The following is a 26,937-nucleotide window of genomic DNA, read 5'->3' on the forward strand; positions in this document are numbered from 1 at the left end:
AGAGTCTTCTTAGGTATATTATATATTGTTCTGTTCTGTCGCTACTACAATATTTTCCTCATGGAAGAATCCCATATATATAAATTCTAAAATTAAAATGAATTGGTGGGTAACATAAAAGAAAATTAACAAAGAGATGCTTTTAAAAATTCTACAGGTTGTGTACTTATTTGCAAAAGAGACATAAACAAAGTTTTATTGAGTGATTTTCAAATTCAAAATTTTTTGTGATTCACGGAAGAACCATTAAGAAATTTAATTAGTTAAAAAATGTTTGACATTGAAAGACAATTTATCTGATTTTTTTTTATTCTTTCGAAGATTATATTGCTAATTAGAAAACCATACAGAATCTAACATTTCATTGTTTAAAATGCTAATTCTTGCAAAAAAAAAAAATATCCCAGACAATTCATGCTCATTTTCCGGGAAAATGTCATTCTCTTTGTGTTTTCCATCTGAGCGAAAAAAAAACGTTTCGTCGTATTAAACGAAGAGGGAAAAAAGTTTAAAGAGGTTAAATCACTTTGATGCATGTGTCAGGAAAAATAATTTATGTACCATTCCTTTTTAAATTAATTGCTTTAATTAAGCATATAAAGTATTGCAGATTATTTTTCTTTTAGAGAACAAAATATATATTCAAAATAAATAATTAACTTTTTCATAGAAATTTGTAAAAAAAAATTGGTTTAATTTCTGCAACAGAAACATTACGTAAATTATACTTTTTCACATTTAGCACACACACACCCAGTCTTTGCAAAACCCCCCCATTTGCAATGTGTCGAAGTTTCATCCAGGGGAATTACAGCAAAGTAAAAGAAGAAGAAGAAAAAAAGCAATAACCCAACACGAGGCGAATTAAAAAGAAAAACAGTCGAATTATTGCCACAATTTGGCCTACATTTGGAGCATTCTTTTTTTATTTATAAAATGCATGCACTTTGTCTGAGAAGTTTTTCTTCACTTCTGCTCATGACGATGGTGAAAAAAATTTTGTACAGACGCTTTGAGTCATTTATGTATAAACGAGAAAGGAATATATAATTATAAATGCATACATAATATGGAAATGAGCCGCATGAAAATGCCTTTAACACTGAAAAACAGTTTTAGTAATACATAAATTTGACATAAGACGACTGGTGGTTGAGTTGAATGACCCAGAAAAAAAAGAGAAGCAAATCACACTTAAACTCTTCGTATAGTCTACCCGATAGAAGCTTCTCTCTCATCACCCAAAAATATCTTACTTTTAGACACAAAAATTCATCTCATGGATAAACTTGACTGGAAATATTTATTTTTAATAAAATATTTTAATTTTTTGTTGAACATAAAAATGAATAAACTCCTTTTTTCCCAATCTCTATCCAATAAAGCATTAAAATTGAGATTTTTCCACCCCCAATGCGACTATATGATCAAAGCCAGGGGCGTAGTCAGAAAGAAATTTTGGGTGGAGTTATTTTAAGTTAAGTTTGGGATTGAAAATTACATGCATGACCTAAGTTTTTCATGTATGACATTCATTTTTAGATGCATAACCTAAATTTTTTATGCATGCCATTGATTTTGTCCAGAAAGCATCATCCCACGGATGTCTAATCCGGTTTTTTGGGTAAAGAAAATCATGATAAGTAGCATTGATGAGATATTTTGCAAATTTGAATTTTTTGGTCAATCTGTTCTCAAGTCAATTTGGCTCGAGGAGGGAGTTTTGATCCCCAAAACTTCCCCTGGATACGCCACTGATCAAAGCCTTAAGTAATATTCTTAAAAGCTTTTCTTAGAATATCTAAACTTTCAGTATGCGTTTTATCTTTCACACAGATAATGCCTCAAGAGCTGAAGAGGAAAATTCTTCTGCCAGATTTAATATATTTTTGGCACAGAATTCACAGCTCTTTCAATTAACATGATACAGATTGCTTCTTCACAGCTTCTTCTTCATTCATCCCTAATATTCCACATGAAGAGGATTCATTAATAAGTTAGAAGCAAATGGCGAAAATTCTAATTGATTAAAATGATGAAGAGGGTTTTGTGCGTGAATTAATGATTATTGAGAATGGACGGGGATGATTCTCTTCAATGCTAGCATCATCCCCTTAAGTGGCATTCATTAAATATTGGTGATAATATTTGGTGTGCTATATATGACCGTATATGTAGTGTTATTGTTTAGTATATACCCAACGCAGATTCATTTAGGAGAGAGAGAGAGAGAGAGAGAGAGAGAGAGAGATCAAGAGGACGAAACTGTCAAAGTGAACTCTTGTTGTCTGCTGATTTGGAAGGTAAAATGCCTAATCAGTTAAGTGGCTTCCCTAAAATCTATTTGGCATCACAGGAAGAATTGGCAGAAGAGAGGGAAAATTGGATAAATACTCACAACTACAGACCGAAGTTAGTCGAGTTGAAGTCGCGACTAGTGACTAGTCGATGGATTTTCTTGAGTCGTCGTCGTTGATCAATTTTGTCGACTAGTCGTAAGTCGTCGTAGTCGATCTCAAGTCGACTCAAAGTCGACTAGTGCTCAAAAAATAATAATAATTTGATCATTTTTAGTTTTTCAATTTATGAAAAACCTCAAAATTTCTTATGATTTAAAAATACAATTTACCTCTAAAAAAACTTTTTTATAATAAGTTAATTTTAAGCGCAAAGTGCACTTTGAAGAGAAAATTTTTTTTTTTCTTTTCAACTTATTTTATAAAAAGTTAATGCCAAACGCGTAACAGTTGACGAAGAAACAATCTTTCTTAAAATCCTTTTCTAACAAAGAAACGTTACAACTTCTGTAAAATATTTGAACTGGAGTTTCACTCTAAATGTGTTAAAATAATATTTAATTGAGCGCTAGTTATTCAAGGTAGTTAGAAATACAGCAATCAAAATTCAATATTATTTTAATTATTTTTAGTACAACTCCGATTCTTTATAATTAACACAAGTTCATCTTTTTAAAGTAAATGTTTCGCAATACAATTAGACTGATTTCTGCAATCTTAAGAAATTCAAGGTGAAATTCACTAAAAGTAAATCTGTCATAAAAAACTCAATTCTAACTCAAATAACTTTTTTTGTATCTAAAAACCTTGCGACTGACTTTAAAAAACCTAAATCTTACGTAAAAATGCTGACCTTAAAAATTCAATCCTATGTAGCTTATGAAACTAATAATTTTGATTAAAAACTAAAATAATACTGACTTTAAAAACTTAAACCTGACTCAGGGAATTTCACCCTAATTAATGGATTTTTAGTCAATTTTCATAATTCAGCTTTTTGGCCAGTTTAATTCTAGCTATGTATGTAAAGACCTTACTATGGGTAAAGGGGTAATACCTTTAAGGATTAACCTCTTATGAATAATAAGGAATCCAGTGGGTGGAACAAAGAAATAAAAATTAACTAGCCAGAATTGGACATTTTCACAAACAAGGTGTATAGCGAAAACGTCCCATTGGTCCTTGGTTCTTAAGGGGTTAAATAACTCTGGGTAAAATGCACTACTCAGTCGGGCTTAAAAATTTAAATCGGTTTTTGAGTCGGTTTTAAGGTTTTAAGTCAGGTCTTATTATAACCAGGATTTTGTCTGCCGACAAAATCCAGAATATCTTATTATAACCAGGATTTTGTCTGCCGACAAAATCCAGAATATCTTATTATAACCAGGATTTTGTCTGCCGACACAATCCAGAATATCTTATTATAACCAGGATTTTGTCTGCCGACACAATCCAGAATATCTTATTATAACCAGGATTTTGTCTGCCGACAAAATCCAGAATATCTTATTATAACCAGGATTTTGTCTGCCGACAAAATCCAGAATATCTTATTATAACCAGGATTTTGTCTGCCGACAAAATCCAGAATATCTTAATATAACCAGGATTTTGTCTGCCGACAAAATCCAGAATATCTTATTATAACCAGGATTTTGTCTGCCGACAAAATCCAGAATATCTTATTATAACCAGGATTTTGTCTGCCGACAAAATCCAGAATATCTTATTATTTTTATTCTTTTTTTTTTTAATTATGCGAAATTTGATTGTTTCATCGAATAATTCTTCCCATACAAAATTTGGTACTCCTTAATTTGGCTAAAAGCATATTAAATAAATATTATGATCATACTCATTCTTTCAGAAATATATTTTTTATTAAAAGCTTCCTTATGAGCTTCATTGTAACTCTCTTCGGAGTTTTGTGCAAATTTAAGAAAAACCTATTTCTAGAGCTTTCAGAGCTTCATTATGCCATTCTCTAGGGTAAAAAAAAATAGAATCCAAAAAAAGCTCCTGAACATTCCAAAAAAAATGTGATAAAAAAAAACAAATTAAACATTTAAATTAATTGAAAATTCTTAATACTGCCTCAAAAGTATTGAATTTTTCGCAAAATAAGAAAATTCTTGCCGTGAAATGAGCTCACAATAGACCTCTTGATACACTCAAAGAAGTATATATTGACTACTTTAGAACACAAAAATAATGTTTAAAATGAAACTGATGGCCCCTACAACATATCAAAATTTCAGCCCTCTAGCTATAATAGCGGCTGAGATATAGCGAAAACAAAATTTTGAGGTTATTCAAAATGGCGGACAGGGGGGTGGGGGGGTGGATTTGACCTCATAATCGGATGTCTTCCGGTCGATATTTAAACTTTGCCGTTTACCGCAAGTCTCTATCTATCACCGTTCTCTTGCAATTTAGCGTTAGGTTCCGGCCGGCCGGACGGACGGACGGCCGGAAAATTTTTTTTTGGCGCATACGTTTTTTGGAATGTGGGGACACTAATTCGTGCTCATCCCAAGTTTGAGCCCGATCTGACGACTTTCGATTTTGCTCGGTACACAAAAGCTGTGTCTGAAAGAAACACAGCTAAAATATTTAATTATAAACTTTATGCTCTGTATAAAAAATTTTGTGTAATTTTCCTCTATAAGTCGACTAAGTCGTTGAGTCGTCGTCGACTTATGCTCGACTGACTAACTCGACTTAGTCGTCGAAGTCGATGCAAACTTTGCATCAAGTCGTCGTCGACGAAAAGTCCATCGACTTCGGTCTCTACTCACAACAGTCTGATCAGCAGCAAAGGAAATGGTAGGTATATGAGGGAGTTTTGTATCTCGCTTTTAGGTCAACAGTATTCAGTGTACTTTTTGGAATTGACAAACATCGAGATTTGTCAATTGAGAGGTCCATCCGTACTTTGAATCTGATTTAATCCAATTCCAAAATGGTCAATTTTGCTTTAAGAACATTCCCAGAGGGAGAATTGATCGCAATAAATTCAATTACAATGTTTGAATTGAGAAAAGTTCGTTATTTTAAAGTTTTTTTTTTTACAAAAAAAGCAAATATAATTTTTGCTTCAAAATTGACTTGAAAATCGCCCCAAAAATCCTCGATTGTCCAAAATTATTTAACCTTCCTTTCATTTAACCTTTGGATGATCGATAATTCTAACCTCAAAACTTTGACCTTAATTTTCTCTCATGAAGAAAATGTTTTTCGTGTTTTTCCAAGCTTTCTTTTGACAAACTTGAAGAACTTTGACAAACTTAAATTTTCCTAAACGCAATTGCAAAATTTATCGCAAAATATTAGATTTAAATTCTCAAACGATTTTAAAACATCGAATTGGCCACAGCGGCCAACAAAATCTTCCAATGGTTAAACATAGAACCTAATATTTATTTTTAAACAACTACAACTGCTTAATGTCATAACACCTGATGAAAGGGAGATTCAATCACCCAAAACGTCACCAACATAGGTAATAGAGGAAGAGTTTCAATCCCACTGTGAACAATACTTCTTCTGAGAAACATATTCTCATGATTTTCATGCTTTTAGTTTGTAGTCCTAATTTTTTCCAGACCCTAGTCTCATGGCTAATGGGTGGAGGGAATGTGCGAGCTAAATGTCCTAGGCTATGCGGGTATGTGTTAGCAACCTTCGTATGCACGCTCCGGTATGAGTCAGTCTATTGCTGAGTTTCGTTGGGAGCGCATGTGGGGCATTTAGTTGGCTACGCCCTACCGCTCAAATAAAATCTCTAGGTAGTCCAACTTAATTGGACTACATATCAGAAGTGCGATAAGATCCCTAAAGAATCGCAGAAGTAGAACTGCGATAAATACGCGAGTGAAAGTGAAAAAGTTGTGAAAAAAAGTGTGAAAAGCGGCACGATCGATGAGGATCGGCGGAGCGACGCAAGATGGCGGACGGCGGAATTCTCGGAAAGAGAATTTCTTTCTCATCGAGCAGCGAGATTCCGGCAAGAGGAAGCCATCAAGGGCCCCAAAAAGGGAAACTGTGAGTAGAAATGGGGGGTGTTCCGCCCCTGGGGCACGCGGAAGAGACCATCGCCGAAGAAAAAGTGGCAGATGGGGTGCCCATGAGTAAGAAAGAGAAAATAAATGGAAAAAAAAGAGAATTAAATACATGCGCATTTTCTTCATTTTCTTATGAAAAACTCTATATATGTGTATATATATGTAAATGTTGCAACAAAATCTACCCCTGGGGTGTATGAGTGTGTGTGTGTACATGAGAGATCTCTCCGACACGAATTATTTCCGATTGTTTTCGATGACGTCACGTCAAACAGAAATTTCGAGAATTTATGACAAAGTGACAAGTAGTTGCGCGGAATTTCTTATTTCTGGCAATTTTATCAGCAAAATATCGTGTGAAAATCAAGGAGAATTCCTAAAGGTAAACAAAAAGGGCGATAAAAGCCGCGAAATACGTGAATTCTATCCCAATTTGGGTCATTTGCAGTGGATACTGTGTGCAGTGCAGGGCAACTGGTGAAGACACATTGTGTGAAGAAGACGAATTTTTGGGTTTTATGCAAGAAAAAGGAACCAAAGTGAGTACAAGAAGGTAATCCATGTGTGAAAGAGGATGACTAAGTGCAGAAGGAACGTGGAATAGAGCCGCAAGGGGTGATAAACAAGCACAAAAAAGGACAACATGTTTTGAGGTTATGTTGTTATTGTTTCTTTTTTTGAGCAAAAATGACCGGATTTGCGAGCATTTGTCCATATTATTTCTGCGAATAACCTCACATTAGTCATCCTTGAGCACCGGGGGTGCGAGATGTACCATTTTATGTACTAAATATTGTTGTTTTGGGGTTTTCAGACAACAATGACTACTCCTCCGACTCAACGTCCGCGGCTGACAGCGGTCGAAATGGAGGCACTCATTCCGGCCTTTGATCCTGGGCAGAAAAATGGGTTGCTCGCGGGAGAATGGCTACGAAAGGTGGATGATGCAAGAATGCTCTTCGATATGGATGCTCAACAGTCGTTGGTAGCTGCCGTATTTCGGCTTAAAGGTGCTGCGAAGGACTGGTACGAGGGAAATCAAGGAGCTATCAGATCATACGCGGAATTTAAGAAGGAACTTCTTTTAAATTTTCCGGAGAAACTCTCGAGCGTCCAAATTCACCATGAACTGAGGATGAGAAAGCGAAAGAAAGAGGAATCAGTGGAGGAGTATTTTCACTCGGTGGTGAAGCAGGCCCGGAGGATTAACCTACGGGATGATGATATCCGGGAATACCTCATCGAAGGAATTCCAAATGTGATGGTTAAAGGACTGTTGTTGTCTGCTCCGGCTGGAAAACTTCCAGACTTTCTTAGCTACATGAAAAAGGTGGATAAAATTGTGACAAAGGATCGTGAGGAATCGAGTCCCTCAAGCAGCAATAGTTCATCGGAGGATAGAAAGTATCATCCGGACAAGATGGTGAACAAAAAGAAAGAGACAGAAGATAGCTCTAGTGAGGCATCCCAAGGGGAAGAGACACACGAAGTGAACGTGGCGAAGGACAAGAAAGAGGGGGAGACAAAAACTGGAGCACAGAAGAGTGGAAAACGCCGATGTTTTGCGTGCGGTTCGGAGGATCATCTAGTCAAGCAGTGTCCCCGTAAGGAGTAATGTGATTATGAAGTTAACCATTGACCATAGTGAGGTCTCGTGAAGGTTGTATGTCCAAGTAGGGGGAGATATTTTGATGTAGATGATTTTGAAAACGCACTGATGATGGAAATTAATGAAATCTTTTGGAAAAATTTCATGTGAATCAGGGGGAGCTGACTGTGGTCGCAGCCCGAAGGAAGAAGAAGGAAGATGTTGGGGAAACTTTTTTTTTGAAATAAAGTATTTGAAGTATTGACATCTTCTGAGCTCGATGGGTCGTGTCATTAGACTTTAGGTCTGTGGTTGTGTGTCCCCTTGTGTTATCTCATGAAGGCCCTGAATTAAAGAATCGAAATGAATTAAAATTCTCGGGGGGTTGGCTCTTGTGAGGGGGGTGTCGCTATCTTGGCACAAGCATTTTCCTTGGGAAGGTACTTGGAGTCACAGTAGCGGGGAATTATTCTTCTAATCGAGCTTGCTGCGTTGGTGGTGGGTTGGATAAAAGAAGATAATTCCGTGTTCAATGGCATTTACGGTGAATGTCGTTGGTGCTGGCAATTATGCCGTGTTTTCCACATAATTGTGGGAAAGGTCCTGTGTCATACCATCCGTGGGTGGAGATTCACTGACCTTGGATCAGTAAATCTGATCATTTGGCAATCTTGCCGTGTCGACCGCGCTGTGGTACGGTCGGGTCGATTTATTCGACTGTGGATCAGTCAATCTGGTCGTGTAAGGACAGCCGAGCTGATGTGGGGAAAGAACGAATTACGGGTGAGGTGGCGTGTTCCAAAACTGTGGACTCACTACGCTCATCGGTGACAAGGGACGTCACCACATCAGTATGGCCGAATGTAGTCCTAATTTTTTCCAGACCCTAGTCTCATGGCTAATGGGTGGAGGGAATGTGCGAGCTAAATGTCCTAGGCTATGCGGGTATGTGTTAGCAACCTTCGTATGCACGCTCCGGTATGAGTCAGTCTATTGCTGAGTTTCGTTGGGAGCGCATGTGGGGCATTTAGTTGGCTACGCCCTACCGCTCAAATAAAATCTCTAGGTAGTCCAACTTAATTGGACTACAAGTTGGAATTACATTATTTTTCTCTCTCTTTTTAATAATAATTCGCCGCAGATGACTCATGATTGTGGCTTGCCGCCACCGATATGTTTTTTCTTCTTTCTCGTTTTAAATTGCATTGAATATGTGTATGTTTCCATGCAAAGAACGTGATGTCTTCTCACCACAACAGGTAGTAAGAAAAAAAAAATCAAAACCTGTGTGTTTTTGTGTCGAGGACAAAAAAATCAAGAAAATCAGCAAAAGAATCTCACAGAAATTGTAGTTTCTTTGCAAAAAAAAACTCCCACTAATATGTAGAAATTTCCCTTTTTAAGAGATTCTTATCGTTAGAAAAAATCGCTGAACAATGAAGGTTACAAATTGCAAAGAAAAACTTCTTCTTAATTTTCAATGCGTGTGGCTATTGTTGATTTTTTTCGGTGTGTATTTGTTGTGCTTGAAGGAAACGCATTTTTGATCATGAAAAAGAAGGTTTTTATATGAAAAAATTAACTATTCCACTTATAAAATTCATAGCAAGGAAAAATCGAAAGCCCCCAAAAAACACGAAAATGTAAGAAAATTTGTAAAGAATCTTTAATTTTTTTTTGCTACAACAAACAGCACAACATCCTGAAATTAAATGCAATTATCTACAGTTGAGTGCGCAAAATATAGTGCATATTGCGCAATTTTTTGTCTGTTCATTTCGGTTGAAAATATCATGCATTTACATAAATTTCCATAATGTCTCTATATACCTTTATGTATTATTTTTTCGTTTGTTTTGACGCATTTTTATCAATTACAAGCCATGAAATTGCACTGTGTAAAAATTTGTAACATTTTTCCCTTCCTCCATTCGTTCAATTCTTTTTTTTTCCCACCTTGGCACAGCAATTTCCCATTCAATTGCTCTCGTACATAAAGACAAACCGCGCACACAGGTGATTGTATAATACCTCACAGAGATACCCCCAGTATTACCTCTATTTCTTTTTATCAGAGACGACTTTTTGTTTTATTGATCATTTTAAGATTATCTTGTGTGTGAATTTTCCATTCATTCAGCTCCGTGTTTTTTTCTTTCTTTACCTCGTCATGAGTACGCGTATCAGTGACACAATATTAGACATTTTATACAACCCATAATGTGACATTTTATGATAAAAATTTCTTACGCACAATTCATATCAAGGAAGATTCTTCATTGTTTTTTATAGCATTTAGGTAGTCTTTTATTTTAAGACACAAACATATAGAAGGACATGGGGCAAAAAATTAGTTTTTTTGGGAGAAAAATTTTCCTAATTTCCCTGAAAATATTTGAGATTAAAAAATGACGACTATCTTATAGGAAATTTTACAGGCTACAACTTCTACGGGAAAACCCGGAAAATTTAGACTAGGTACGTGTTCAGCAATAGTTACTCTATATAAAAATGCATTTGAATCAAAAAAATTACAAATAAATACGCCAAAATACAAGGGGATGGTATAACCACATTTTCTGTGAAGAAAAGTCACTTTTTGTTGAACAAAATGTATGAGGAATTCTCGAATCTCGATCAATCTCGACCGATTCCCGAGAAACACTTTAATTTTTTTTTATATTAATAAGTTATTTCGATAATGAGATAGGGATCAATCAAAAGCTAATTAAATGTACTTTCGATTGCAAGTGGAATTGTGGAATTTGATCCCTTCCTCTGATCGGAAGAACCTGCTGCTTCACGAAAAGTACTGATTTCTCGGGGTTGGGCATCTCCCTGCCAAAATACGATATTGAAATGAAAGGTCAAAGTAACTTTGAAATTTGAAAAATTTGTTTTTTAAATAAATCCCAAAATATTAGATCAATTATTATAAAACTTAATAGGCTTAGTTAGAGTTATAAAACCTTTTGACTAAATTAGAACAGTTACGAAATAATATTTACTGAGATATTGGAGATGTCTTTCTAACTTTTTGCCCCAGTTACACCTATTCTTCTCATATTAAAGTAATTCACGTTATTAAAAATTGAAGATTTGCGTAAGAAGAACAATTTTTTGAGGGTAGAAAATTAGATAAAATCAGGAAATTAGAGCAACTATGTGATAAGGCAATGAGGGGCAAAGCGTTGGAGAGCATTGCTGCAAATGCTTCTTCGTGTGACATTTCGGAGAATATTAAGTATCCTTCCTCAGGCATTAAAACCATCAAGCATGGACACAATTATCCCTGAAACTTTGCGGAAATTAAATGAAAAGATCATTCCGTGTTTACTTCTCATTAGAAAAATTCTCATAATTTTTATAATTTAAATTTTTAACGAACTAGAAAGGTTTGTTCTTCCCCCGAACCTTGGGGCATGCCTGTATGAGACACGCGACGCTCATGATGGCAACACCACACAAGGTAGGAATATAATTGAATTTTCTCCCTTTCTCACGCACAACACCCCCCATTTCCACCCCCAAAACAAGAGAAATTGTATGTAATGCCCAGAGAATGATTAGCGCACGACTTACCATTTGCTATGAATGGAACAATCAACAGGAGAAATATTAATCCACATTTCAGTGTCATCATGAAGTGAAAAAAAAAATGCTGCTGCTAATCCTTGGACGCTTCGTCTCGGTGAATGGTGTGAAAATTAAAATTCCTAACTAAACAATACACTGACCACGAAAATTTCATGAAAAAGAAACTTATGGGTTCTCTCTTCTTCACTTTTTGGCGTTGCACACACAATTTCAGTGGGCCATCACCATTTTCTTTGAGATTTCTCTTTCACTAATCACATCACAACGAACCATCATCATTTACTTTCCTTTAGGGCGCTCGCTTGCTGTAGTTCTCTGGCACTTGTTGTTTTTTTTTCTTCTGTCTCACACACTAAACTTAAGCATCCACCACCTCCGGAGATTCTCTTGCATCCTTATGGCAGGCTATGGGCAGCTGAGGAGAGAATTTGTTTTGTTTTTTTAAAAGACTTTTAAATCAAAACAGATTTTTTAAATGAAAAATGTGTTTGTGGGGGCTGGGAGGATTTCTTTGTCTGACAAAAAGGGGGTTGATTTGGTGTGTTTGGGGGAGACTTTGATGGCGCATGTCACCACCATTCCGGACGTTCGACGAGGTTGCAAAACAACTTTTTCGGCTGGCCCTCCCGTGAATTGTTGCGCCTTCCCTGCTGCACACACACTGACTGTTGCTGCGCTCCTGACACCCTCCCTGGACGTCTGGGCGTCTTTTCTTCTGGCCACCACCGTGCCAAAACAATGTTGTTATCAGCTGTTTGGTGTTTTGTAAACACATCCCCATCACCCGAAGAATTGTCAGAGGATAAACAAGGGACATGTCGCTGGAGAATCTGGAGGTCATTATCCAGGACATCACGGTTGTTGGGACATAGAAAAACATAAAGAAATCCTTCCAAGGACGGGAAATCTTCCCAAAAACTCCAAATTCCCCAAAATTAGAGCAAAGAAGGGCAGAAAGACCCCCTGGGGCGTAAAAGAAGCCCCCAAACAATGAGAAAAGTTCCCATTTTTCCCACTTTCTCCACAGAAGTGACCAACAAAACTCTTCCAGGTTTCCACGCAAAATTCTTCCCAGCTTCCACAAATTCTTAAAGCTCAATTTCTCCCTAAAAGATCGCCTTCAGAAAACCTCCCTCCCTCTCATTTCCTCCCAAATAAATCCAAGAAAATTGCAATTTATTTTGCAATCAGCCAACATAATTCGCGAGTGTGTGTGTGAGGAACAAAATGTCGTTTTGACTGTATGCGTGTGTATTGATTGCGAGAAAACATTCCCCAAAAAAGAAATTCCTCCTTTTTAGCCCTTTTCCCCACAAACACACCATCCACAAAATGCACAAAACACTCGCAAGAACTCACTGCAATGGCCGTTGGTGCAAAATGTCCATTTTTGTGGGTTATTTTGTGAAAAGTCTTTGCGAGAAAAACACATCCACTCCGGGGCACAAATGAGAAAAAACTGACATTGTTGACACGAATACTTCCAGGGATTTTCCAGTGGAAGTGTCAATGCCACTTGGAGAACAGCGCCCTCTATGGAAGATATTTTTGGAGAAACTTTTTTTTCTTACGTTAGAATTTTATGAAATGCGTGAAATTGCGAAGACTTTTTACCAGGAAAATAATTCTTAACAGTTCTAAACGTCTTACCTGAGTGTCTGGTGGGTGTAATAGAAGAGATTCTTGAAGAGAAAACACGTAAGTCAATCTTATTTCTTCAATATTTCCTTGGGAATAACGTCGTAGACGTCGTATAACAATAATTAAGATTCTTTCGATTTCAGTTTTAATTTTATTATTTAGTCAATTAATTAAAAATAAATCGGTAATAATTTTCTTGTAATCCACACTAGAAAAGCTCAAAGAATTAATTTTTAGATAAAAAAATCATTTGAAAGCATAAAAGCATAAAATCGCGATTAAAAATGTTTCATGTTTTATGTTTCATGAGTTTTTAAAGGAAGCTTTCGTGGAAAAAAGCTGCGGCTGCTTTGATTTTTCTGTTGTTTTCTTGCTATTTTTTGACGCTTTTCCCGCTTTCCCGGTTTGTATTTATGCGCTTCCGGTGACCTAGCAGCGTGTCCTGTTCCTTTAAATCGTAAAAATCCTTATTTTGTAGAAAAAATCAACAGAAATTTGATAAAAATTGCGATGAAAAACAAGAGGTGAGTGAAACAAAATGAAAAAGGAGTTTACCCGTCTTTGTATGAGAAAACTTTGTAAAATTAAAAAAAAAATGTTTTAATTTGTCTCATTTTATATATTTTATAATAATATAAATACTACAGCACATTCACATTAGAATAAATTATCGAGTATACATTCTATATACACAGGGTGTAAATTAAGGAATTAAGAGAAAAAAAGGGAATTAAGTTTCTGGGAAAGCGCATTTTAAGGATATTTTCTGGTTTTCTTTTTTCCTAAATTTTCTAGCAATACTTTTTGTTTATTTCTTTGCATAAATGGTCGGGTTTCGCTACTTTTGCTTGTTGCTAATTTCCTCAAAGAATGATTAATCTTACATCTTTTGCTTCCTAATTCTAACGTTCATTTAACGGCTAATTTTACATCCTTTTTTTTAATCTTGCATTCAAACATTTATTATTATGTGGTTGATATAGGGGCTCCCAGCGGTGGTCAAGATGGGGGTAGTTTTCTTCTTCTAACGAATTACAGCAATAAAACTGGGACGAATGAGTTCTAAAAGATTTAAGGAATTTACTGGAATTTTAAGTAGTCTCTATTAGAAGTTGGTTGTAGTCCTGCCACCACCGCTTTAGGAGCATCCTGTGTCACTATGTATAAAATATAGAGGGTTCGGGGAAACAAGAAGGGCATCCACTGCAAAGTATCGGCAGACGGGTGCGAAAGGGAGTGATCACAAAGGTAGTAGAGCCTCATATTTGAAGGACTCTGTGGTGTCTCTAAATAACGCTCGAAGGGAGCTTCTCGTATGCCGGACCAAATGTCTCCCGACGCCTTGAGAGCGTTCCTCCCGAAGGTACAACCGTGTCCGGGCATCCGAGTCCCACCAGCAGCTCCACGAGAGCTGTGGTAGCCTCCAAGGAGTATTGATGGTGATGCTGCTGCACACCGCTGCTGTTTGCCTTAACAGACGTTGCAGCCACAGCCAGGGCTTCACGGGCATGCGTTAAGCACGATCGTCCATCCTGATCGATTTGCTTTATGTTGGCATTGTACTGTTCAAAGCAAAAAATAAAATCAATTAAAGTTCATTTAAAGGAACAAATCCTTATTATACAGGCTACTCACCCAAATAAGAAGCTGCACAATGGCGAGATTTCCAACGCCACATGCCACATGGAGCGGTGTCCGGAGATCTCTGGCATTGATTGGTGCATTCACCTGCTCGGGTGTTGCATGAGCCAGCAAAAGAATGATATTCCGCATGTCTGGCCGGAAGATAGCCTCAGTGAGCTGTTGCGCCACATGCCCAGCTTGCGGGGGTGCCGGAAGGAATTCCTTCCCCTCATACTTGCTCCTAATCCAAGCTTCCTTCTCCTCACGCGAAGACCCCGAGGTAGGTTTTACGCGGCCTCGCGGTACATTTGCCTCCCATACGGAATTAGCGAGGGAATTGCCAACAGCCAGCATCACACTGAGATGCCCCGGAGGCCACTCATCGAGTCCCAGGGAACGAACTTTGCTGATATGCGATCCAAGATTTCGATGAACACCTGAGCATTCAATGCACATCACAATACCCAAGTTGAGACTCGCCCATTCGGGATCTATCAAAAAGAAAGAAGCGTTTGATTGAGTTTCAAGAAGATGCGGAAGAAGGGAGGTTCCTCTTACTGGGTGCATCACAATCAACGCAGTGACTATTTCCAGGAACCCGATTTCGCACAAGTTGCATTGAGGCCATATCCGTGCTGCTATTCTGCTGCTTTGACTTGGTTGACTCATTGCCCTGCAGTGTCTTGAAGATTTCCTGCTCAATGGCTGTCACCCATTCATCGCGCTCCTCGGAGTTGGCTGCCTCAAAATGCCACTGCTTATTCCCAAGTGAAACAATGTAGAATTCAAAGCCATCGGAATCTGTTTTTAGGAGAAAATCAAAGACTTTTAAAATTGACTTCATTGGTGAAAACAGGCGTCGTTACGTCAGATCTCTGTCATTTACGGGATAAGAAGTTTCCAAAGTAAAGACTTTTAAAAATTAAGCTTCTAGGAATAGGCTTGTTATAAAAAAAACTAACAAGGCGTCGTTACGGCTGATCTCTGTTGTTTACGAGAGTAAATTCAAGCCCAAAAGTGTAGTCACTTCGGTCAATTCTTAAAAATAGGCTTCCTAAAATTAACCAAATCATTCTCTAGATATTGGCTTTTCAAAAAATATCTTCACAAGGCGTCATTACGGCTGATCTCTGTCGTTTACGGGATAGGAAACTCAAATGTTATAAACTGAATCTTCTAAATAAAGCTTCCAAAGTGAAGGCTTCTAAAACAAGCCTTACAAAAGCTATCGCTTAGAAATTGGTTTCTCTGAAAAATCCTACAAGGCGTCATTACGTCAGATCTCTGTTGTTTACGAGAGTAAAGACAAGCCCAAAAGTCTAGTCAATTATCAAAACGGACGGCCGGCCGGAAAGATTTTTGGCGCATACGTTTTTTGGAATGTGGGGACCCTAATTCGTGGTCATCCTAAGTTTGAGCCTGATCTGACAACTTTGGATTTTAGAGTGTACACAGAAGCTGTGCTTCTTTGAAGAAAGAATCACAGCTAAAATGGGCTTCTTCTTCTTAAAAGTAATCAAGTTATTCTCTATTAGCTTCTCAAAAAACATCCTCACAAGGCGTCATTACGCCTGATCTCTGCTGTTTACTAGAGTAAAGACAAATTTAACATTTTTTTAATCTACAAAAGCAGGGCCATAAAAGAATACTTTTAAAAATTAGTCAAATCATTCTCTAGACTTTGGCTTCTTAAAAGCCTTGTTAGGCGTCATTACGCCAGATCAGGACATTTTCTTTACTTGAGAATAGAAAGAGGAAAACTCACCGTCGTACTCATTATTCTTCACACCACTACTCTTCATGCGTCGATGTCGCTTCTTAACATTCGGCGTTTGAGCCTCTTTGGCGCTATCGCTGTTGATGAAGGTTTGCGAATTGCTATTGCTCAGTGCAATGCCCTCATCACCGCTCGTCTGAGAATTACTCTTCCCAGGCTCCCTAAGTGTGTCGTATGCTGTGAGAAGAACCTTCTCCTTCTTCTCTTTGGCCAATGATAGTCCCCCTAGGCCCTCGGTGAGTCCATTTGCGTGCGCCTTTATTGCCGTTAGGGCACTATTGGTAATGATGGATTTGGAGCCTCTGGGTTTCTGTCCGGGTACCTTAACTGTTACCAGTTGCAGTTGAATCTCTTTCCCGTGAACGTCGTCCATGTAATCATGCAGCGATGGGTGGTAGGTTAGTCGGCCATCATCGCACAGCGTCACGTACTTCTTCTTCCACTCCTTATTTAGGGATTTACTGCTACGCTTGTAGAGGTAGCCTTGTTTCAGTGGGATTGCCCTCCCACTTCCCAATTCACCGCCATTCTTCAATTTTTCATCACTCTTCTTCGACGATGGTATGAAGAGATTTGAGCGGCGTCTACTCTTCCTACTTGTTGTGGGTGTGGATGTTGGTGTTGGGAGTTCCTTCGGGGTAGCATCCTTAGCCACAGCAGTGCCAACCTGTTAAAAGATTCAAATTATTTTAAATATAAAGGTGCTTTGAATAAACCACTTTAGGAAGAAAATAAGAAATTAAACAAACCTGATGGAAGTTATCGAGATCCCGCGTAATTGCTTGTGGTGCAAATTTGGTGATGTTGTTGTTTTCTGCTGTAATTGCAACGAGAGCCTGCTGTGAGGATCCATGTGAGATCGTACCCCATTTCCCGTGATCCGCCACAGCGCCATGAGCTACCAAATCTGCACTAATGCGAATCGGGATGTGATGGCTTGATGCTGAAAGGGTGTGATGTCGGTGGGGTAGGGTGAGGTTGCCGTGTGAGGCTGAAATGTGACTTGGTGAGGCCGAACTTAGGGTTGCATTGCTAGCTGGACTCCCGGATGAGGTGGTGAAGCCATTTGTGGGGCTCCCAACACCCCCATGGTAGCTGGCTACACCCAAACGTGTCCCCTGGGGGGTTGTTGGCCTCGAATTGGTTGGTGTGATTGAATGTGGGGGTTGTGGTCCACCCAATCTATGCTGTACGATCTTCTGGCATGCTGTTAAGAAGAAGAAGAAGGAATTTGAGGATCAAACTCTCGCAATTTTTTTTTAAATAAGGAATTTCCTTACCATCGTGAAAGACACGCTCCACATTGAGACCATATGTTGCACATGTTTCATAGTAGGAACACCACTTTAGGTCACTCGCCAATTTCCTGGCACGAACATCATCAATCACACGGGGATTCCTCTCACTGATTGCATCTGCAATAAGTAATAAAAATTCCTGTTTAGCTCTAAAGAACTCGATGACCGCGTTCTGCCAAATAAGGCAGGTAAAAGGTACTCTCCTCACGCAAGAAAAAATCTTACCTTGAGTCCCAACGAGAATTATGGGTATCTCTGAGCTATTCCTGAAGTGGGACATCTTTGTGAAGTAGTTGTACACTGCATTGAAGCTTGCCTCATTCTCCAGGCTGAACACAAAGATTACAGCATCCACCCACGCTGCAAACTGCAACCAAAAGTGCAACGAGAGAGAGAGAGAAAGATCAATTAATGGGTTTTTTTTGCACGATTCCACCTTGATTCTATTCCCTCATTTGGGAAGACAATGGAAATCTCTCTTTCTTTCTCTCAACCAATATCCACATTGGAAAAGCTTTAATTGCCCCCGAATGCGGTGAAACTCTCCGTGCAGAGTTGATCGAATGTTGATAAAGACTTTTATTGGGTCAACAAAACAGAATTTAGTAATAAAAAAATTGATCCAACACGAGCTTTCCAAACAGCATCAGCAAATCTAACTAAAGGGGAATGTAATTTCATTTTTTTGCTGTACTTTTTTGTGAATCTTCTGTACAAATTTCTGCAAAGCTTGCGCGCAATCATAAACTCTTCTCGGAGGGAAAAAATTGCACATAAGTAGAACCACTAGGCAACAATTTTTTCCACGTTCTTAAACACCAAATGGGTTTTTCTGGGAGAAATGTATGAGGGGGTGGCTGTGCGGGGAGGTGAGTGTGTAAACAAGAGACACCCCTTTGTCCTCATTTCATCTTTTTTTTTGTACCCTCATGCCCACATCTCGGCAACTTTCCTCAAAATAAACAACCCTGTGGCGCTCTTCTCAATAATTCAACGGAAAATGCATTGCTTTCCCCGTTTTCCCAGCTTTCCCGGAGCTGTATGTGGGGAGTTGTGGTTAAAAGAAGATTTCACGCGAAGAAAATTACTTAGAAAGCTTTGAAAGCTTTTTTAGAACTATGTATGTACAGTACATATATAGGAAAGGAAGAAATATTTAAAGGATTTAAAGAGATGATGAAAAAGCTCTTGAAAAGTTAAAGACATCGTTGAATATTATCGATATTATTTATTTCTTTTAAGTTAAAAAGGATTTTCTCTTCTTTTTTATTCATAATATTTCTTCTGATGATTTATAATTATATATTTTTTATATTGAACGAAAAAAGGATTTTCTAATGAATCTTTTTATTATTTTTTTTATTTGATATTTTATCGATTCTTTCTTGACGTTTCTTTTTTAAATTAAATCATTTTCCGACTTTTCCTTGGTAAAATAATCTCACTGAAAGTTTCGAAATTTTCAATAAACTTTTCAACCCTTAAAGCAGCCCTTACAACTAGCCGAACCCTTAGAGCTAACTGTGTAGCCACACTGCCAGAAGGAAATAGAGAAAATTTCTCTCGTTGAATTTCCTCCTCGTGTACATTTCAAACATTGTTCATGTGGTAGCTTTTCTTCTTTTTCCCCGCATTCAACATGAGAATTAAATCGAGAAAATGTTGAGAGAATGTACATATCACTGTGTCTACCCTTCTTCACATCAGGGACAAATTTACAAAAGTAGCAAATTGCATTTGATTCCCTCCATCGTCACCGGGGGCTGTGACTTAATTTTTCCCAATTGCTTCCTTATTCCCTTTTCACCCTTCTTGTTTGTAATTTTTTCGAGAGAAATTGTCCTTTGATTTTTTTTTCTCCTTCTTGTACATCAAGAGATTTAGAAGATGAGAGGAAAACGAAAGAATATGAAAAAAAGCAAAGAAAAGCAAAATTCATGTTGAGAAAATCTGGAAGGGATGAAATCACTTTTTTTCTGGGGATTTTCCCTCTTGCATAAAAAATGTAATATAATTGCTTTCCCTTGTCGTGTTGTAAAGTGCTCGTGGTGCTCGTCATCCCCATCAGCAGAGGCAGCAGCAACAAACATCCTCTCTTGGCATTGCGCCTCTATATCGATTTTTCTCTATTGTTTCAATGAGGGATTCATGGGATTTCTGTGCATTTCATATTCAACACTTTTCCTCAACCAAGAGAATATTATTTGCATAATAGCATAGGGGTTGGTTGGTTGGTGGTAGTGGTTCAAAAGAAAACACATTGGGGTTGAAATCCTCCTGCAGATCTATTTAATTACGACCCGGCGAAATATCATATTTATTGCTAAAGCTTAAGAGAAGTTCGCGTTCGTTGTGTGAATGCGTTTGATGTAATTTTTCTTTAATAAATCGTTCAATTGGAGCTTTTAGAGCTTTCTTTGTTGTAAAAACTCTAGCACTGACCTTAGTTCTGTTACTTTTGCGTACCCCTCTGTTTACTTCAAGAAAATTCAATGAGATTCATGTCAATATTGAAGAATGATTCTTATATTGAAGGAATCTGAAAGAGATGTGTGACTCACACAAACCAGCATCTTGAGCATCATTCTTGTTCTTTTTGCGCGGCATATTTTGCTGATCACCAAAGTGGTTTGTAGCAGAGATTGTTTGAGCAATTTACACTCTTAAAGCGAGAGTGATTGTTTCAAGAATTTGTACGTCTATTTGGAGTTAATTTTCAATGTTTCGCATGGCAAAGAAAAGCAATTCTCACATTTTTATCAACGTCAAATAAGTAGGTAAATATTTGCCAATCATCTCACTGGTTAATCTACACGCTATAAGAGTTTAAATCTTCTACGCAAAAAGTCTGTCCCCTAAATACAGATTATTTGGGGATTTTAAATACCCCTAGTTGAGAGAAGAAGAATTTATTGGGTACAGTACAACCCTCCTATATAAGAGAACCCCTAAATTGTGATTTATGATGAGAGGGAGTCAATCACCCTTTGCAAATCCAACATTTTCCACTGCTTGAGAGAGGGGGTGTTAAAGTGCATCGCCCTGAAGCATTTTTGAAGAGCTTTGTATGAATTTCTCAGGGGTTATGCCTTCCCTTCTCATACAAGATGTGAGCTTATCTTTATGATTTTGGGCATTAAGGGGATGATGGTGGGTGTATAAGGAAAATTTTCAATGGATCTCCCCCACAAAATCTTGTATGTATATCGATTTATGATGTGAAAATGTTGGAATTATATCCCATTTTCACAAATAAAATGGAAAATTGGGTCTTTTTGGCACACATCATTTCATCAAAATATGCGATTGGGAAGGAAATGTATTGAGGGGGAGATGATACGGTGTGGTAATAAATTAATATTGAGAGATCATCGAAACTTTATTATGTAGGTTTATATGGAGAATAAAGTTTCATCCTCCAATAAATTCATCCCAAAACTATTCTCATAATTTGCCCTTGAGAACACTACTGCCATACAAAAACTTTTCTCTCAACATGCCAAAAAGAGAGACCTTCGAAGAAAATTAATTGCTGCAGACATATGAAAAGTTCATTAAAACTTTTCTCACCCTTTAAATAACTATACCTATAAGGACTAGGGGGTGTAGTTGGAAAGGAAAATTGAGTAAAAAAGAAACGTTTATTTAACGTTTGATGATTCATATTGTAGAAGGCCGACGTGTGACTTAGATTGATTAAAAATGGGGAATTTTTGAAATTCTCCTTCCGGTGAGCGTTGATTTGTTTTGATTCAGCGATTAAAACATTCGAATTGCCAGAATTAAATAAAAATCTATCCTCCACAGCCACTGAGGATGACACGCAGAGTGTCGAAAGCTCTGGCAATTTGAATGTATTAATTGCTGAATCAAAAAAAAAAAAACAAATCGACGCTCACCGGAGGAAGAATTTCAAAAATTCTCCATTTTTTTTCTCAATTTTCTCAAGTTTGATTATTCTTTTCTTACGTTTGACATTCATCTTAACGTTTAATATTTCTTTTCTTACGTTTGGCAATATTTTTAACGTCTGATGCTTCTTTTCTTTGACATTTTCTTTACAACCTTGAAATTCTTTTCTTACGTTTGGGATTTTTTTGTTTTTAACTCGTATTTTTCATATTTTTACAAATAATTTTTAGCTAGAAAATATATATTTTTCTAAGCTCTAAAGAAAAATCTAAACTGCCTGGCTACGTCCCTGCTTCAAGACTTCTTTCCCCCAAAAGATTTTCCGTATGAAAAATAGTTTTCTCCCCTTTATTTCTTTCTCTTGTAGGCGGAGGGGGCTGTTCCATTAATTGAGGTGAAATCTTAATTTGTTTTTAATGAAAGTCACAGCGAGGAAATTGCCAGTTTCACACAAAATGAATTTATTGCTTTCCTACTTCTGGTTTTTCTGACCCTCTCCATTTCTTCCATCAAGAAGAAATTCAGGTGAAAAAGTTACTTTAAATGGGAAAGGATTTTTCTTTTCATTGCTGTTCGATTTGTTTTTCTTATGTATTTTTGCTTTCATGACTTTCGATTTTTTTGTCGTACCATCTTCTTGTCATTAACTCCGTTCTGTCATCCATGAATTTATACTGTTCGTACCATTGAGATACTTTTTTTTCTTGGACTAACTAAAAATAGTGGGAAAGTGTAGTTTTTGCTCACATTTCCCTTCCACAAAATTCCATTCAATATTTATGAGAATCATTCACAAATGGCCCAAAAGGATGAACATTGACTAAATCCTAACTATTGTGCGCAGAGTTTTCTCTCCTTCCTTCAGCTTGGATCCTTTCCTATTTTATTTCCCAACATTTTCACATTTCTATGCTACAGGAGCTTTTTTTGCCATATCCAAAAGGTCTCCGGTGTGGTACTTTGGGGGGTTTTCCTTATTATTATGTTACAATATTATGAAAATTATTATATAAGAAGTAAAGAGATGGTGGAGGGTTTATCGAAAACGTGAGATTATTAGGAGAAAGTGGTGACCTCATAGTATGTGTGATGCCATAAATAGTTGATTAAGAGAAATATTTCTGAATCCTGATTGTACTTCAAACAACCTTCGTGAAAGTCAAAAATCCAATTTGAGGGTTTTCTTCTCATTTATTCTCTACTTCACTTAACTAATCTTTTCCCGTGTTTTTGATGATACTCCGTGTGAGTTGAATAAATAATAAAATAGGGAAAATAATTTCACCCCCAAACAAGCTCTCTGTGGTGCTTCATTTCGCGGAACTACAAACAGCCCCTGCTCTCTCTCAAACCCAACACGCGAGGGTTGGGAATGAAGGTGTTTTTTGAAAAGTTTTCTATGAGGAATGTAATTTAGCCACTGCGCTGGATGTTGATAGAATGCCCTTCCGCGCGATGAGGGGTTTGGGAGGCGACAAATGTAAGGGGGGCAATAGCTCACTTTTAAACAAGTATTTCGTGACGCCAGTCGACGCCACGCTCGATGGCGTCACTGTGGCGCCAAAAGTTGACGTGTTTCCGTCAAAAGAGACCCTCCTCCCCCACCCTTCTAGACATTAACGTGAGTCATGCATTTCCTTTTATTTTTACCTGCATTTCAGGTGGTCCACCTTCATCGCGTATGAGCAACAAATAGCTCTGATTGTCAATGAAGACTTCCTTCTTGAAGCGCCCACCTTCCGGTGATTCTTCCTGCATGTACGATCCCGTGAGGTAGCGATGAACAAGGGCGGATTTCCCGGAGCTAAGTGATCCAACGATACCAAGTCGTAAATCCGGCACCGATCTCGAAATTGTCCATTCTTGGCTGTTGACGAAGGAATCTGCAATAGGAGGTAAAGTAAAATTCACAATTGAATGCTATTCTTGTTCAAAAATTATTTATTATTCATAAACAGAGTTGAATGAAAATTTAGAAAATTCAGATTAGTGATTCATTTCCTAGGATTTTCCTTGAAAGAATTGCAAAATTTTCTTTAGGGAAAAGAATCAAGGAAGATTCTTATAAAAGTCTCTGTTATGACACAAGAAATCAAAAAAGGAAGATCCCCTAAAGAAAATTAAAAAGTATTCATTTCAAGAATGGTTTTAAATTTCAATTATTTTGCATGTAATGCGATACTAAAAACATAAAATGTTTTATGCAAAAAAATATACCTTTATCAGACTATCTCAATCTCTATGGAATTATTCTTCTATCTCATACAATTCAACTTGAATTTAAATGAGAAATCAATGCTTGAACTTCACTGAGGAGTTGCAATTTCATATTTCACATAATATTTATTGTCTCTCTTGCACTCCATGTAAGGATTCTTCTCGTCTTTTACTTCCAAGAGGTTGAGCAGACGAACTCGTTATACGTCTTTTTACATGTCAATCAAAATGCGATTCTCTCCTCTCATCATGGCCTCGTTTTATATGTTCTTCCTCTTGCTATATATCGCGAAAAATTATATACATAACGTACGTAACGTAAGACTATTAATTTGTGAATTATAAAGGGGTTAAAGAGAAGAAGAGAGAATTCGCGGGGCGAATCAGAGAGACATTAAGTCAATTGAAAGGCGTTGTTGCAGAATTGTCGTGAATTTGCGAATACGGTACCATACCCAAGGAGAGAAATCGCTTGAAAATAGGGAAAATTTTCGAAAATCCGTCGGCAGGGATAGGGCGAGAATTGGTCAAAATTTCGACGCCTTGACGAAAATGGGGAATAAAAATCCCAATTTTTCTGTCGAAAGTTCGTCGAAAGCATCTTCCCTATTTCTGCCCAATTGAGAAGCTGATGTCGAAACGTGGCCGACCATATTTCGACGGACCGTCGAAATAGGGCAGAAATAGGGAAAATTTTCGAAAGCATGTCGACATGTACTGCCTTGATTTCCTCATTATTCTTCTCTTTCTCTCCAATGATATTCAATTCAAACAACATATTTTTTCTGCTCTTTTCACACATCACATGATTATATTGGGGCCTCCATGGCGTTATTTTACATGACAACAATAAAATGCCAAGACAAAATGGAACACGATATTAATAAATATTAATATTTTTATATTGCGACTTATCCAGACGCTTGGTCTTTGGAAAACCATGCCACACCCTTTTCCCGACGGGAATATTTGCCATAGGCGATAAAATGCCATTGCATTTCACAAATTTAATTTTTAATTATATTTTAATTGCACATAAAAAATGAAATTTTCCAAAACCTTGTTGAAAGTATTTTTAAAATTTCTTTACACATCCTGAAACATGTTGGTCAACTTATTTTGGATGCAAAAGTATCAGATAATTAATAAATCGAATTTAATTTTAGCAAGTAAATTTTTGATTTGCCGCGCACGAATAAGTACGCCATTGAGCTCATTAACCTCTAAACCTTAAAGTCCATCTGTTGACAAAATATGAAATCAAAAATTTGGAGAAGGGCAGAAATTGGGAAGAAATAGGGCAAAAATTGGGAAGATTGTCGAAAGCATGTCGAATATTAGTCGACAAGCGGCCTAATTTTTTTCCCAATATTAAAGGAAATGGAGGAAGGAAAAATTTCGACAGACTGTCGACACCCAATTCCCTATTGGGAAGAGGGTCGAAACTTTTTCGAAATATTTTCCACTTGGGCTGCCCAATTTTTTTACTTAAAAATAAGGCAGAAATTGGGCTGATTGATAGGGAAATATCCCGAATATATTTCGAAAGATGATTTCCTTCCAAAATAGGGCAGCTACTTTCGACATATTTTGGAAATTATTTCGAAATAGGGCAGCATTTGGGAAAGTAGTTCTCGTTGGGATATGGATGAAGAAGATAAAAAAAATAAAAGAAGACCAACCGCAAATTGATATTCAAAACCTCCCCTGAAGGGTTCTCTTCTCTTCTTTTCCTCGAAGCCTTTAAAGGCTGTTGCGCACCGATTGACAATCTCCAGTTAATCAAGGTGCGTATTCAATACCCCATATATACCTCATTGTCACCATCAAGACCCTTTTTGTGTCTTTGGGATCTTCGGGAAGTTCTCCGTGTTTTTTTTTGTTGTTCTTCTCCCAACATTCTGTCAAGCCACTACGCGCTATTCACGTCCCTTTTGACATAGTAAGAAGCATAAATTCCCAATGGAGGACACACCAAACATCCTGTCGCACCCTTTGCCATCCATTCTTCATCAACACTACGCACGATTATTGTCTCGGATTTCAAGTTTAATGTAAACATCATTTACAAGACACCATTTGGTGTGTGCGAGAGTGGATCAAAAAAAAAGTACGAAATTTTGGGGAGATTGAATGCCAAAATATTTTATTTTTTCGACATACATGGCGAATCAAGGATTTTGCACCATATAATCAATTTTTTCTCCTTCTCTCTCAATGAAGAAATATAATAAAATTAGGCAGTGGAGTGAGGTCATTGATGTTGCATAAAATGCGTAAAAAATTTCCCAAAAATGTCTGTGGAAGAATTTTGAGAAATTTATTATATTTTAGAGTTTTTTTGAAAGCAAAAGAGCACAAAGGGGCGTACAACTTGGCAGAATATGTCCATTTTCTTCATATTTTACGAGAATTATTCGGAATATTAAGAAAAAAATCTTCAGAAAAATGTAAATAGATAAAATATTTGACTACCAGGCGCCTCCATCGAATATTTTCTTAGATTTTACCGGTTTTATTCGAAAAGGAAATTTCCCTGTTACGTTACTTCTTCTTTTCACAAAACCACCATCATCTAATAACGATAAATTCACACCATTGTGTGAGGTAAACCACAAAACTCTCGAATTAATGAGAAACTCTCTTGAAAAATTATTTTGAAATAACTCTGTACACATCAATCGATCGATAGATGCCAATTTGAACGCGAAGAAAATTGATTTTTTACACACAAAATTGATCATGAAGATTGAGAAACGTGCAAAGTGAGAAAAATGTCTTCCTCACAACAAAACGTTGGTGGAATTCATCTAACCTTGTCAGAAAAATTGGTCAAAGTGTCCAAACAAAAAAAAAATGTAAAGAAGAAAAGACTCCAGAAGAACTCATTGAGATGAAAAATTTCATGTTTGAGGCCCTCTAA

The 26,937-nt window shown here is 37.2% G+C and overlaps 3 protein-coding genes across 6 annotated transcripts in view; 1 reads left to right on the forward strand and 2 right to left on the reverse strand.

The window, feature by feature from the left end:
• LOC129790529 (disintegrin and metalloproteinase domain-containing protein 10) overlaps positions 1 to 13,021 on the reverse strand; it is a 45,726-nt gene extending 32,705 nt beyond the window's left edge. Inside the window, exons 1-2 of one of the 3 annotated variants that reach the window (XM_055828060.1) lie at positions 12,906 to 13,021; positions 11,532 to 11,961 (exon numbers count right to left, since the gene is read on the reverse strand). In XM_055828060.1, coding sequence (XP_055684035.1) covers positions 11,532 to 11,592 — 61 coding nt within the window. In that variant the 5' untranslated portion in view covers positions 11,593 to 11,961; positions 12,906 to 13,021. The remainder of the gene's footprint in view (positions 1 to 11,531; positions 11,962 to 12,905) is intronic. The other 2 variants (XM_055828062.1, XM_055828063.1) reach the window with 2 other exon arrangements.
• LOC129790577 (uncharacterized) lies at positions 6,491 to 9,029 on the forward strand. The gene is made up of 2 exons (XM_055828141.1): positions 6,491 to 6,900; positions 7,176 to 9,029. Exons 1-2 carry the CDS (start codon positions 6,880 to 6,882, stop codon positions 7,974 to 7,976), a joined length of 822 nt encoding a protein of 273 aa, XP_055684116.1. The 5' UTR covers positions 6,491 to 6,879; the 3' UTR covers positions 7,977 to 9,029.
• A 764-nt stretch (positions 13,022 to 13,785) lies between the features above and the next one.
• LOC129790530 (centaurin-gamma-1A) overlaps positions 13,786 to 26,937 on the reverse strand; it is a 59,053-nt gene continuing 45,901 nt past the window's right edge. For both annotated transcript variants that reach the window (XM_055828064.1, XM_055828065.1), the window contains exons 2-9: positions 23,448 to 23,680; positions 18,111 to 18,252; positions 17,868 to 18,002; positions 17,337 to 17,794; positions 16,576 to 17,254; positions 15,369 to 15,611; positions 14,823 to 15,301; positions 13,786 to 14,749 (exon numbers count right to left, since the gene is read on the reverse strand). In XM_055828064.1, the coding sequence (XP_055684039.1) occupies positions 14,474 to 14,749; positions 14,823 to 15,301; positions 15,369 to 15,611; positions 16,576 to 17,254; positions 17,337 to 17,794; positions 17,868 to 18,002; positions 18,111 to 18,252; positions 23,448 to 23,680 (2,645 nt within the window). In that variant the 3' untranslated portion in view covers positions 13,786 to 14,473. The remainder of the gene's footprint in view (positions 14,750 to 14,822; positions 15,302 to 15,368; positions 15,612 to 16,575; positions 17,255 to 17,336; positions 17,795 to 17,867; positions 18,003 to 18,110; positions 18,253 to 23,447; positions 23,681 to 26,937) is intronic.

This window comes from Lutzomyia longipalpis, chromosome 2 (genome assembly GCF_024334085.1).
Source record: "Lutzomyia longipalpis isolate SR_M1_2022 chromosome 2, ASM2433408v1".
Lineage (NCBI taxonomy): Eukaryota > Metazoa > Arthropoda > Insecta > Diptera > Psychodidae > Lutzomyia > Lutzomyia longipalpis.

Coding starts and splice junctions, on each gene's coding strand:
- LOC129790577 (XM_055828141.1), top strand. CDS start 6,880: ATGCAAGAAAAAGGAACCAAA. Junction 6,901..7,175: donor TGCAAGAAAAAGGAACCAAA/GTGAGTACAAGA, acceptor TGGGGTTTTCAG/ACAACAATGACTACTCCTCC.